Source organism: Mus caroli, unplaced genomic scaffold, assembly GCF_978045245.1.
Source record: "Mus caroli unplaced genomic scaffold, Mus_caroli_1 scaffold_3, whole genome shotgun sequence".
NCBI classification, from domain to species: domain Eukaryota; kingdom Metazoa; phylum Chordata; class Mammalia; order Rodentia; family Muridae; genus Mus; species Mus caroli.
In genome coordinates, this window is record NW_028227258.1 from 92,632,986 (window position 1) to 92,646,514 (window position 13,529).

At 45.4% G+C, this 13,529-nt stretch overlaps 1 protein-coding gene across 1 annotated transcript; it reads left to right on the forward strand.

The window, feature by feature from the left end:
* The first annotated feature begins 11,533 nt into the window (after positions 1-11,533).
* Positions 11,534-13,141, forward strand: LOC110291437 (splicing factor 3A subunit 2). The gene has a single exon (XM_085835829.1). The coding sequence runs from the start codon at positions 11,584-11,586 to the stop codon at positions 13,039-13,041; it is 1,458 nt and encodes a 485-aa protein (XP_085691955.1). The 5' UTR covers positions 11,534-11,583; the 3' UTR covers positions 13,042-13,141.
* The last annotated feature ends 388 nt before the right edge of the window (positions 13,142-13,529 follow it).

Here is a 13,529-nt window from a genome sequence, read left to right on the forward strand (position 1 = left end):
GTTTGAATCTGTTTATCAGGACGTTGGGTCTGATACGGAGGTAGCCAAGGAATTCAGTAAGTAGGGTGAAGACTGCTCAAGATTAATAGCATCTGGCCTCTGAACCAGCAACGTTACAACCTCCCCACAATGCATTAATGTTTTAGCCCATTAGCTCTCCTGCACACTTCTTTCCAGAATTTTTTTTTCACAAAATAAAAAAATCTCTGAACTTGTACATAAATAAATCTGATGGTTGGCAAGATTACAACTAAAAAAAAAACAAACAAAATATTAAACATACTCACAAATTTTGATCAGCTCTTGCGAAAAACCAGCAGGGTTCTGAGGAGGAAGCAGCGGACAGTTGGAGACTTACAGAACATGGGGTGAAGGCCTCCAGCACTTCTCTTGTGACTGATGAGACACAGATCCAGGGACCATGAAGCTAGTGAGGACAGACTCAACAAATGATCCTGGGAGCAGCAGGGGCTGATGGGTTGGGACAGGGTACCACACACAGCTTTGCAGACAGGAGCCGGATGGAGGCAATGTTTGCAGTCAGACCATCTGAGATGACGGACAACTGGAGCTAGAAAGTTGAGGCTGTTGGCCAATGCAGTGCAGTAACTGTTAAACATGCATCTCCTGAGCTGGGCGTGGTGGTCCACACCTTTAATCCCAGCACTTGGGAAGCAGAGACAGGTGGATCTCTGGGAGTTCAAGGCTAGCCTAGTATATAGAGAGAGTTTCAGGACAGCCAGGGTTACACAGAGAAACCCTGTCTCAAAAAATATCCATATCCATACCCATACCCATACCCATACCCATACCCATACCCATACCCATACCCATACCCATACCCATACACATACACATACACATACACATACACATACACATACACATACATATATCAGCAAGGCACTGTGACACATGCTTACAATCCCAGCATTTAGAAGGTGAACTCAGGGACATAATAGATAGCTCAACACTTACATGTGACAGACATTCATGCAGGAAAAATAACAATATGCATAAAATAGTTTTTAAGCAATTTTTAAAGAGATAAAAACAGAAGGATTGAGGATTTGAGGACAGCTGGGGATGGAAACAAAGCAAGACCCTTATTATTGCAAGAATAAAATCAGAAACAAAACACTAATTTTGCTTTTAATTATAAAATATTCTAAAACATAAGCAAGAAGAAAATGCTTCTAGTGCAGCCAGAAGAGAGAAGCCCCTCTTCATCCTGACAAGTTACATTGAGAGCTGGTTATGAAAAGAGAATAGGATATTTTCCAGAGGTTGAAGAGAAAACGAAATCATAGTTCTCTACTACCTGTCTAGTTTTTAAAGCTTTGTCTGGTTTGAAGAAAAAAATCAGACTTTTCATCATGAGACAAACTAATTGTCTCAGCACTTTGCATTATAAAACTGACTAACACATCAACAGCGTGGTCACCCCTGGGCCCATCAATCAGATGGCTCAGTAGGTAAAGGCATTTGCCATCAGAGCAGCTCTGAGGTCTATTCCTGCGGACACACACGCTGGAAGAAGACAAACAGTTCCCACACATTGTCCCTGACCGCTCACGAGTAGATGCATGTGCGCACATACAAGAAAATGCAAGGAGAATATTTTTAATTATGTTAGCATTCATTAGAGAGTTTAACATTCATTCTGCAAGATCAAGTTTCAGGGCTGGGCCTCTCTTAGCTGTTCCTGCTTTGTTCTTCAGATGACAGTGAAGGCATCAACAGTGGGACTGTTTCCTGGTGAGCCAGCCAACTAGCTTATTTCCAGAGCTTTCTTGTGACCCTTTGTATGCAATCCAGACGCATCCCAATGACAATATTCACACGCCTAATCCCCTTTATATGAATTCAAGATTCAAATTTCTTTTTCCATCATTACTTTTCTCACCAGTGGAAAGTTCTGAGGCCACACCTTGACCAGGGTGTTTGATTGAAAGAGTATCAACATAGACTACAAAATAGGACCAGATGTTTCCACCCACCTACCCCCACACCCTCAGTCTGGAACACCCACAGCACACCCGAGGCAGGTAGATTTCCCAGATGTCATAATTCTGATGGTTAGGGATGTAGCTGTAGCAAGAGCTCTGTGTCCTAGGTTGCTCACACATCCTATACATCCATGCTCAAACTGCTTACACTCAGAGTAAAGGACAAAGGACAACAGAGAAAAGGGGCAGGGTGGGGAAGGGGTGGGCAAGAGAAAGAACACGGGGAAATGGGAGAAAGAAGGATGGAGAATAAAAGGAATTACTTTCTGTTTTCTGTATTCAAAAGATAAAGGTCTTGTGAGTTTCAAAGGACAAAAATCATATCAGATCTACCTAAGAATTCAAACTGGTATTTTTTTTTTTTTTTTTAGGAAATCCGGAAATGAATGTATACTGGCTGGTTTTGTATGTCAACTTGACACAGCTGGAGTTATCACAGAGAAAGGAGCTTCAGTTGAGGAGATGCCTCCATGAGATCCAATTGTAAGGCATTTTCTCAATTAGTGGTCAAGGGGGAAAGGCCCCTTGTGGGTGGGACTATCTCTGGGCTGGTAATCTTGGTTATATAAGAGAGCAGGCTGAGCAAGCCAGGGGAAGCAAGCCAGTAAAGAACATCCCTCCATGGCCTCTGCATCAGCTCCTGCTTCCTGACCTGCTTGAGTTCCAGTCCTGACTTCCTTTGGTGATGAACAGCAATGTGGAAAGTGTAAGCTGAATAAACCCTTTCCTCCCCAACTTGCTTCTTGGTCATGATGTTTGTGCAGGAATAGAAACCCTGACTAAGACACTCTGTAACACTGAATTGAAAAGAGGAAGACGGCTTTATGGACAGAAAGAGACTGAAGAAAAAAAGAGAAAAAAAAAACAGCACAAATAAGAACAAAAAACAGTCCGTTTGTTTAAATGTAATTTTCCTTATAGGATGACACAGAAGATGCATCTGTCCCAGGTCAGGCAAGCTGGACACAGTCTAATTGGTTCCTGTGGATTGTGGGTCTGGTTTTTTTCACTCTTACCCCCTAAACTGGCTCATTCAAAGTTCATTTTGATTAATGGCACCTAACAGAAGTGATTACTTTCTGGTCTGGTTGGCCTGTGGATGACTTCAGAGGGAGCTGAGCCACGTTAAATTTATTTTTACTATTTAACTATTTAAATTACATTTATTTAACTTAAGCAAACTGCAACTCTCTGACCTCATTCCCCAAAGACCTCCTTTGACCGCATGCATTTTTCCCTAACATAAGCCATAAATAAACGTCTTACTGTCTGGTTCATATTAATATTTCAATTCCCTTTTCTAAAACAATTCACATTCCCCGAAATTCAAGTAGCCCTGACTAAGCAGACAGTGGATCTCTCTCCTTTCCATAGGCTTGTCTGGTAAGGTTCCCTCTGCTTCAATTCTCCGTACAGAGGCTCAGAAACCTCACCCCCAGAAAGATGGGACTGGCTGTGGAGTTCATTTAAATCCTCTTCCAATGTAAAGAATCTGCATTATTTGAAATGATAGTGATTCTTTTTTTATTAGATATTTTCTTTATTTACATTTCAAATGTTATCCCCTTTCCTAGTTTCCCCTCTGAAAATCCCCTATCTCCTACACGTCCCACTGCTCACCAACCCACCCACTCCTGCTTCCTGGCCCTGGCATCACCCTATACTGGGGCATAGAACCTTCATAGAACCAAGGGCCTCTCCTCCCATTGATGACCAACTAGGCCATCCTCTGCTACATATGCAGCTAGAGCCATGAGTCCCACCATGTATTTTCCTTGATTGGTGGTTTAGTCCCAGGGATCTCTGGGGGTAATTATAGTGATTCTTAACATTTAGTGTCCTGGTTCCAGCTCTCCTAGTTGTTGGCAAGACCCTGACCTTTCCCTGAAAAGCGAGGCTGTCTCATAACCCACTCACTCTGATTATTAGCAGAAAGGGTTGTATAATGATCACAAATGACAGCAGAAATATACACAAATTCCAGAGTGAGCAATCAGACCTTATGTGGGAGTTAGGAGAGAAAAAAACAAAAGATTGATGGCTGCAGTGTCTGGAGAGATACCACCTGCGTTTTAGTGACACATCTACCATGTACCTTCCCCAGTCCTTTTTAAAATTATTTTTTACTTATTCTTTTCTAATATATTACATTCCCCACCACAATTTCCCCTCTGTCCACTTCTCCCAGTCTCTCCACCTCACTGCCTCTCTCTCCCAGATCCTGTGTTTCCATTTAGAAAAGGGCAGGCCTCTAGCGGATATCAACTGAACATGATAGTGACAATGAGACTAGGCACCTCCACTCATATCAAGGCTGGATGAGGCAACCCAGCAGGAAGAAAGGGACTCCAAGAGCAGGCCACAGGTCTCAGACACAGCCCCCACTCCCACTGTTAAGAGTCCCACAAGAATGAGCATAACAAATATGCAGAGGACCTTGGTCAGACATGCAGGCTCCCTGATTGTCAGTTCAGTCTCTGTGAGACCCTATGAGCCAAGGTTAGTTGATTCTGTGGTTTTTCTTATCGTATCCCTGACCCCTTTGGCTCCTACAATTCTTCCCCATCTTAGGAAGGATTCCCAGAACTCCACCTAATGTTTGGCTGTGGGCCTCTACATCTACTCCCATCAGTTGTTAGATGAAGCCTCTTTGATGACAGCTATGCTAGGCTCTGGTGTAAGAGTGTAGCAGAGTGTATATCTTTAGGAATCGTTGCATGGACTTTTTCCCAGTGGTGTTTGATACTATCCTAGGTCTCTGGGCTATCCTCAGGATCCTGACCATCCAGGCAGTGTCCAGGGTGGGCTCCCTCTCCTGGCACAGGTCTCAAGCTGGACCAGTCAATGGTTGGCTACTCCCACAAGTTCTTCACCACCTTTACCATAGCACATCTTACAGGCTGGACAAATTGTATCTAGGTCAAAGATTGTATGGCTGGGTTAGAGTCCCAGTCACTTCACGGGAAGCCCTCCTGGTTACTGAAGATGGCTGGTTGAGGTTCTGTACCTCCTTTATTAGGAGTCTTTGCTAGGGTCACCCTCATAGATTCCTGGGAGTTTCTATTGCCCTAGGTTTCTACCTCACCCCTAAAATGCCCCAATTCCATTCATCTCTCCCACATCTCTCCTCCTCCATCCTCCTGCATCCTGATCCCTCCTGTTCCCATCCACACCAACCCCAGTCCACCCTCCATATCAATTCTTTTTTCCCTTCCCAGGGAGATTCATGAGTCCCCTCTCGATCTTTTGTTATTACACAGCTTCTCCAGATCTATGTTGTAGCATGATTTTCCGTTACTTCCTTTACTTTATAGTTAATATCCGCTAAAAATGAGTATACACCATGTTTGTCTTTCTGGGTCTGGATTACCTCACTCAGAATGATTTTTTTTTTTTGGAGCTCCATCCATTTGCCTGAAAACTTCATGATGTTATTTTTTAAACAGCTGGGTAATACTCCCTTGTATACACGTACCACATTTTCTATATCCACTTTTCAGTTGAGGGGCATCTCGAGAGTCTAGACATCAAAAAACCAAGTAACCCAATTATAAATGGGGTACAAATAAACAGAATCCTCAAGAGAGGAATCCCAAATGGCTGAGAAACACTTAAAAGAAATATTCAACATCTATAGCCATCAGGGAAATGCAAATCAAAATGAGTCTAAGATTCCATCTTACCCTTGTCAGAATAGCTAAGATCAAAAACAAAAGTGACAGCTGATGCTGATGAGGATGTGGTAAGGATGCTGGTGGGCATATAAATTTGTACAGTCACTTTGGAAATCAATATAGCAGTTTCTCAGAAATTTGGGAATCGATCTACCTCAAGACCCAGCTATACCACTCCTGGGCTTATACCCAAAGAATGCTCCATTCTACCATATGGACACTTACTCAACTATGTTCACAGCAGCTTCCTCCAACATAATCAGAAATCTCTCTGGTCCTGTTAGCTCACTGTGGCTGTGCTACCTGCACAAGATCAAGCCAACAAGATCAGCAAGCATTCCAACAGACAGCACTAACTGGGGGGAGAGAGAGAGAGAGAGAGAGAGAGAGAGAGAGAGAGAGAGAGAGAGAGAGAGAGAGAGAGAGAGAGAGGTCTGAAGAGAATCAGGAGGATAGGCTAAAGATGTATACATATACATATATATGAATATGATATCACCAAAGAATTAAAAAGATATATATTTTTTAAAAGGCTCTCAGATACTAAGAGCATGGGACACATACATTCACCTGGATATCTGCAGAAACAGAATCTTTGGACTGAGTTCTAAAGCCCCAGACAAAAAGTACTTGAGAGGAGAGAACCAAAAATTAATGATATTCTACTATAGTCATATGTTGGTACCTAGCCCAATTGTCATCAGAGAGGCGTCATCCCAACTGATGAAAACAGATGCAGAGACCCACAGTCAAACACTAAGCAGAGCTTAGAAGAGGGAGAGGAAGGATTGTAGAAGCCAGAGGGATCAAGACACCAGAAGAAAATACACAGAATGAACTAACCTGGGCTTATAGGGGCTAACAGAGACCAAACAACCAATGAGAGAGCATACATGGCACTGGTCTAGGCCCCCTTCATGTATGTAACTGTTGTGCAGACTGGTGTTCCTGTGGGACTCCTAACAGTGGAAACAGGGGCTATCCCCAACTCTGCTGCCCATCTGGGGGACCCTTGTCTTCCTACTGTGTTGCCTTTCTAGCCTTAATAGGAAAGGAGGTGCTTCTTGTTGGCACCTCACTGCAACTTGATATGCCATTTTTTCTTACTATCCATGATAGGTCTGCCCTTTTCTGAAGGGAAATGGAGGGGTTGGGAAAGAATAGGAGGAAGGGGAGACTACAATCAGGACATAAAATAGACAGACAGATGGATAAACAGACAGATGGATATATAGATGCATAGATAGACAGATAGATAGAAGATAGATAGATAGATAGATAGATAGATAGATAGATAGATAGATAGATAGATAGATAGATAGATGGACAGACAGATGATAGATGAATGCCCTGCTTCTTAGGAAGAGCTGAAAAGGCAAGTGCCCCAAGGGTACCCAGAGAAGCTCATACATTGTATAAAAAGAAAGTGCTACAATGCCATTCAAGGATCAGATGCCACCACAGTTCTTTTCAAAGAAGTCAAATTGATCTTTATTCATGTTAAGCGCCCACAATAAGAGGCTGCCAACAGCCTACATGTTGGAAGTATGACTACTATGTACTGCATAGGACTGAGCTGAGTACTTAGAAACTTGTGTCTCTAAAAGGTTCTAAGAATAGTAAATGCCCTGAGGGGTACAAAACCCTCTGTTAAATACTTGCCAGTAGTGACTTGGACTTGCAAAAGAGTATAGAAGACTAAAAGTTCTTGTTGATTTCGTCAGAGGCCGCACAGTATCACACAGGTTTAGCTGGACGTGTTCAAGCGTGTTCTCACCTCACTGCACTGAGTGGGAATGTTTACTTTGTAAGTGATAAGTGGCTGTTGAAGAAATCTGCTTACAGAATGCCACAATCTGATTTGGAAGGGATGAGATCTTTGTTGGGTCTGGTTCTGAACAGAACATCCCTAGCAATGGATGACCTTTATAAATCATCTATAAGAATGCTCAAAGCTCTCAAGCCAAAGAAAATATGTTAGCTACATTTATGTCAACCTAATACAAGGTAGAGTCATCTGAGAGGAGGGAGTCTCGGTTGACAAAATGCCCCCATACAATCAGGCTGTAGGCATTTTTTTTTAATTAGTGATTGATGTGGAAGGGCCCAGGCCATTGTGAGAGGTACCAGCCCTGAGCTGGTGGTCCTGGGTTCTTTAAGAAAGCAGGATGAGCAAGCCATGAGGAGCAAGCAAGCAGCACTCCTCCAAGGCCTCTGCTTCAGATCCTGCCTCCAAGTTCCCGTCCTGCTTGAGTTCCTGCCAGGATACCCTTCACTGATGGACTATGGTACGGAAGTGAAAGCAGATTCAACTTTGTCCTCCGTAAGTTGTTTTTGGTCATGGTGTTTCATTAGAACAAGAGAAACCCTAACTAAAACAGATCTGTAAGCTCTTTCTCGGGATAAAATTGTATGCAGAAGCAAGACCTAAGCAACTATTCACCAGTAAAGTGGTGTGGTTAAAGAATCTGCAGAGAACATAACAGAAGACAGGAGGAAAAGTCAAAGATAACTAAAAGCAATTAATTAGTGAACCTAGCCAACAACTACTGTTTTATTATACACTGTTTACAAGAGAATTGCTCCCCTTTAATCTGTTGTTTTCTTGTAAGATTCTATTGTTTGTTTGTTTGGAGGTTTTTGAGGATGTTGGATATAAGACAAGATCTCACACTGTAACCTTGACTACAACAGCCACTCTGTAACTGGGGCAGTCCTGCTTCAACCTCTAAAGTTCTGTCATGCACCCCACACCCAGATGTTCTTATAATATCTTAGTTACATTTCTATTGCTGTGGTAAGATATTGTGACCAAGGCAACTTATAAAGGAAAGTGTTTGTTTTGGTGGGCAAATAGTTTCAGAGTTTGAGTCCATAACCATCATGCCAGGGAGAATAGAAGCAGGAAGGCATAGGGCTGGAGGAGCAGCTAAGTACTCACATCGCAGACAGCCCTGTTTTGATTCTCAGCAAGATTGGTCCCAACTTGTTCCTTTAAGAGCCCCTCCCTATGTGCCTTTGTATCATGCCCCTTTGAAGCAATGTACATAGGCCTATTCTCCTCCATCCCAGCATCCCTCATGAAGAAGCCCCTGCTTTAAGACATTATGTCCCCTCTTTAAAGCTTCCTGAAAATCATAAGGCAGAGAGAGCTAACTAGGAATGACCTGTGCTTTTGAAAGCCCATCCCCAGTGACACATCTCATCCAACAAGGCTGCACCTCTCCAACCTTCCCACACATTCTACCAACTAGTGACCAGCTATTTCAAGTATATTCAAATATGAGCCTGTGGAGGCCATTCTTATTCAAACCACCACATAACATATGATACTTTTTTTAAATTTAAGAATCATATTAACAGGTGCTTGCAGTTTGTTGACTTTTTTTTTATTTCAAATTAAAAATAGCATTTTAAGAAATCTCAACTTGATCAGTAATAGAACAATTTAAAAACCTTTAAAGGTTTTTAAACATGTTTGTCATTACCCTAGAGAAATAACTTTAGGTAAAAATAACAAAATAATAAAAATCCATGCTGTGTAGACAATACAGATAGCTCTAATGTATCTGGAAAAAGGACAAAAAGCATGGTCTCCAGCACCAATCTTTGGCTATTTTTCTTTTTTAATTTAATTTATAAATTTTAACTTATTCACTTTACATCTCACTCACTGACCCCCTTCCAGGTCACCGGCCCTTATAATCCTTCCCTCCATCCCCACTCCTCTTCTCCTCTGAGAGGGTGGGGTCCCCCTGAGTATCCTCCACCAACCCTGGCACTTCAAGTCTCTGCAATGCTAGGCGCTTCCTCTCCCACTGAGGCCAGACAAGACAGCCCAGCTAGAAGACCCACGTACAGGCAAGCTCCCACTCCAGTTGTTCGGGACCCACATGAAGATCAAGCTGCACATCTGCTCCATATTTACAGGAAGGCCTAGGGCCAGCCGGTGTATGTTCTCTGGTTGGTGGCTCAGTCTCTGAGAGCCCCAAGAGTCCAGGTTAGTGGACTCTGTTGGTCTTCCTGAGGAATTTCTATCCCCTTTAGGGCCCACAATCCTTTCTCGTCTTTCATAAGAGATTTCTTCTTAGTGGAATCTTTTATTTCTTCCTTTTTTTTATTAGACATTTTCATTATTTACATTTCAAATGTTATCCCCTTTCCTAGTTTCCCCTCCAAAAATCCCCTATCCTCTCCCCCTCCCCCTGCTCCCCAATCCACCCACTACCATTCCTGGTCCTGGCCTTCCCCTATACTGGGGCCTAGAGCCTTCATAGGACCAAGGGCCTCTCCTCCCATTGATGACTGACTAGGCCATCCTCTGCTACATATATAGCTAGAGCCACAAGTTCCACCATGTGTTTTCTTTGATTGGTGGTATAGTTCCAAGGAGCCCTGGGGGTACTGGTTAGTTCATATTGATGTTTCCTCCTATGGGGCTTCAGACCCCTTCAGCTCCCTGGGTATTTCTCTGGCTCCTGCATTGGGGACCTTGTGCTCCGTCCAATAGATGACTGTGAGCATCCACGTCTGTATTTGCCCGGCACTGGCAGAGCCTCGCAGGAGACAGCTATATCAGAATCCTGTCAGCAGGCTCTTGTTGGCATCTGCCTAGTGGCTGGGTTCTTGTTGGATGAACAAATCGGATGATGGTTGAGATGGTAAACTAGCATCTACTACCTTTGCCCTACTGATCTCCAGAAGCAGATGAATTCTCCCCTAGTGGGTGGATTGCTTTGCTCTCTGCCATCTTTGTGGTTTAGGGTTCTCTGTGTGTTGATACCAATGACACAGTGCTGAGAAGGATGCTGACTCTGGGTCTCCTCTTCTTGACTTTTCTTGTCCTCTTCATTGCGGTACTGTCTACAAGGAAGGCCCCTACGAAGTCGTCTGTAATCCCAATGTACATTTTGTCTCGATGATCTGCCTTGCTCTCCTGCACCCTGTTTGTCAGCATCTTCCTTGAAAAGAAGGGTTGGAACAGTGTAGTTAACGCCCCTAGAGTCTCTGCATGTAGTAAGGCTTGCTTCCTGTAGTAGGGACTGGCCTTCAGGAGCCCTCTCTGATACCCTATTCTTTTCCCCACTCTCACTATTCTGGTCATTTTGTTTGTAATTGCATGGAGGACTGTAACAACATGCGTAGCATGTTGTTTTGTCTACACCGCTTTAAGTTCCCTGCGAGTCGCATGTGCGTACCTACTCCGGATCTCAGATCCTTGAATAGGAAACACACACACACACTCCAGTTATTCTTAAAATGCCTTTGTTAACTCAGTGCCTGGGCACTTCTAAATCTTCCCCTGAACCACCCTCTACAGACATGAATAGCATCTATAATGGTTATGGTCTATTGCACATATACTGGCTTTAACTGGAACTCCACAGAGCCTGTAACATCTGCTGTCTTAGCACCCCTTTCTCCTGCATTATCAGACTCCTCTGTCTCTCTCTCCCCTACTCTACGATGGTACTTTCTGGTATTATTCTTCTTTATGGCAGCCTAGTGTGCAAATACATCTTCCTTTGTGTCATTCTGTTCCTTACTCTGAACCATTGCACTGCTCCCCGGTCAGTCCTCATGATGACCTTTTTGCCCCCTCAGTGAGGTAATGGTGGAGCACTGAATTGGTGAGGCCGCAGGGGGTTGCCAGTGACCTCACTGCTGCCCCTCGAGCCAGACTTGGTGGTGTAGGTACTGAGGACAGACAGCAACTAATGGGTCCCAACCTCACTGCTCATGATTTGTTGTGATGGTGGTGACTGGGGCCAGTCTCTCACAGCTCCCTGGGAGTGGTTCTCTGTTACACTACAGATTGTTCTCACGTATAACACTTTAAATTGGGTTGGTGAGGAGTTGCACGGTTTCTTCCTGTCCCCTGAAGCACCCAGGCCTGCATCATGGACTTTCAGCACAGACCTGGAGGCAAGACCGGGAGTGGTGGCGTAGCCTCCTCCTCTGAGAGCAACCGGGACCGGAGAGAGCGCCTGCGCCAACTGGCACTGGAAACCATCGACATCAACAAGGACCCGTATTTTATGAAGAACCACCTGGGATCCTATGAGTGCAAACTCTGCCTGACTCTGCATAACAATGAGGGGAGCTACCTGGCCCATACCCAAGGGAAGAAACATCAGACTAACTTGGCCCGGCGAGCTGCCAAGGAGGCCAAAGAAGCCCCCGCCCAGCCTGCACCAGAGAAGGTCAAGGTGGAGGTGAAGAAGTTTGTGAAGATTGGCCGCCCTGGGTACAAAGTGACCAAGCAGAGGGACACAGAGATGGGCCAGCAGAGCCTGCTTTTCCAGATTGACTACCCTGAGATCGCAGAGGGCATCATGCCACGCCACCGCTTCATGTCTGCCTATGAGCAGAGGATTGAGCCCCCAGACCGCCGCTGGCAGTACCTGCTCATGGCTGCTGAGCCCTATGAGACCATTGCTTTCAAGGTGCCAAGCCGGGAGATTGACAAGGCTGAGGGCAAGTTTTGGACCCACTGGAACAGAGAAACCAAGCAGTTTTTTCTTCAGTTCCACTTTAAGATGGAGAAGCCCCCAGCACCTCCCAGCCTCCCAGCAGGACCCCCAGGTGTCAAGCGGCCACCGCCCCCACTCATGAATGGACTGCCTCCTCGCCCACCACTCCCTGATGCCTTGCCCCCACCTCCACCTGGTGGCCTGCCTCTTCCTCCTATGCCCCCCACTGGGCCTGCTCCCTCTGGGCCCCCTGGACCTCCCCAGATGCCCCCACCAGCTCCTGGGGTGCACCCCCCAGCCCCAGTAGTACACCCACCAACATCTGGAGTCCATCCCCCAGCTCCTGGGGTACACCCCCCAGCACCAGTGGTACACCCACCAACATCTGGGGTCCATCCCCCAGCCCCTGGAGTGCACCCACCCACCCCTGGAGTGCACCCACCAGCCCCAGGAGTGCACCCACCAGCTCCAGGTGTCCACCCACCAGCTCCAGGTGTCCACCCCCCAACTCCAGGGGTCCACCCACCAGCTCCAGGAGTACACCCACCAGCTCCAGGGGTGCACCCACCAGCTCCAGGGGTACACCCTCCTCCATCAGCTGGAGTTCATCCTCAGGCTCCAGGGGTACACCCACCTGCTCCTGCAGTTCACCCTCAAGCCCCTGGGGTACACCCCCCAGCCCCTGGGATCCACCCTCAGGCACCAGGGGTTCACCCTCAGCCGCCTCCTGGAGTCCACCCTGCTGCCCCGGGGGTCCACCCTCAGCCTCCAGGGGTTCATCCCTCAAATCCTGGGGTGCACCCTGCTCCTATGCCCCCCATGCTGAGGCCCCCACTCCCCTCAGATGGCCCTGGGAATATGCCTCCCCCTCCCCCAGGCAACTGAGCAGTCTCTGTTGTCTGTGTGGTCTTTTCGCATGGCCAGTCCTTGGAAGGTTTTCTATTTGTCCTGCCTTGAGCCTATTAAACAGCCTCCCCCGTGGAAAAAAAAAAAAAACACTTTAAATTTAGTATGTGCAAAGTTTTGTGGACCTGTGAATATCTAATGTGTGTGGAAGTCAGAGGACAACCCTGGAGCCATCTCTCTCCTTCCCCTTTTGAGTGAATTCTTGGGAACAAACACCTGGTTATCATCAGGTTATCAGATTCATGTAATAAGTGCCTTTACCCACTAACCGTCTCACTAGCCGAGTTTGTCACATATTCTTGGGAACAGTAATGTTTTAAATAAGCTTCTTGCCTATACTGTTGGGTCCTGGTATAGCATATACCACTGATATAAAATCTCATGCCCAAACTCTTCTCTTTACTTGGGTGATGATAATGGAAAAAATAAAACCTCTCCCAAATCATGGATATTATTTAAATTAAAAA

Coding starts and splice junctions, on each gene's coding strand:
- LOC110291437 (XM_085835829.1), top strand. CDS start 11,584: ATGGACTTTCAGCACAGACCTGGAGGCAAGACCGGGAGTGGTGGCGTA.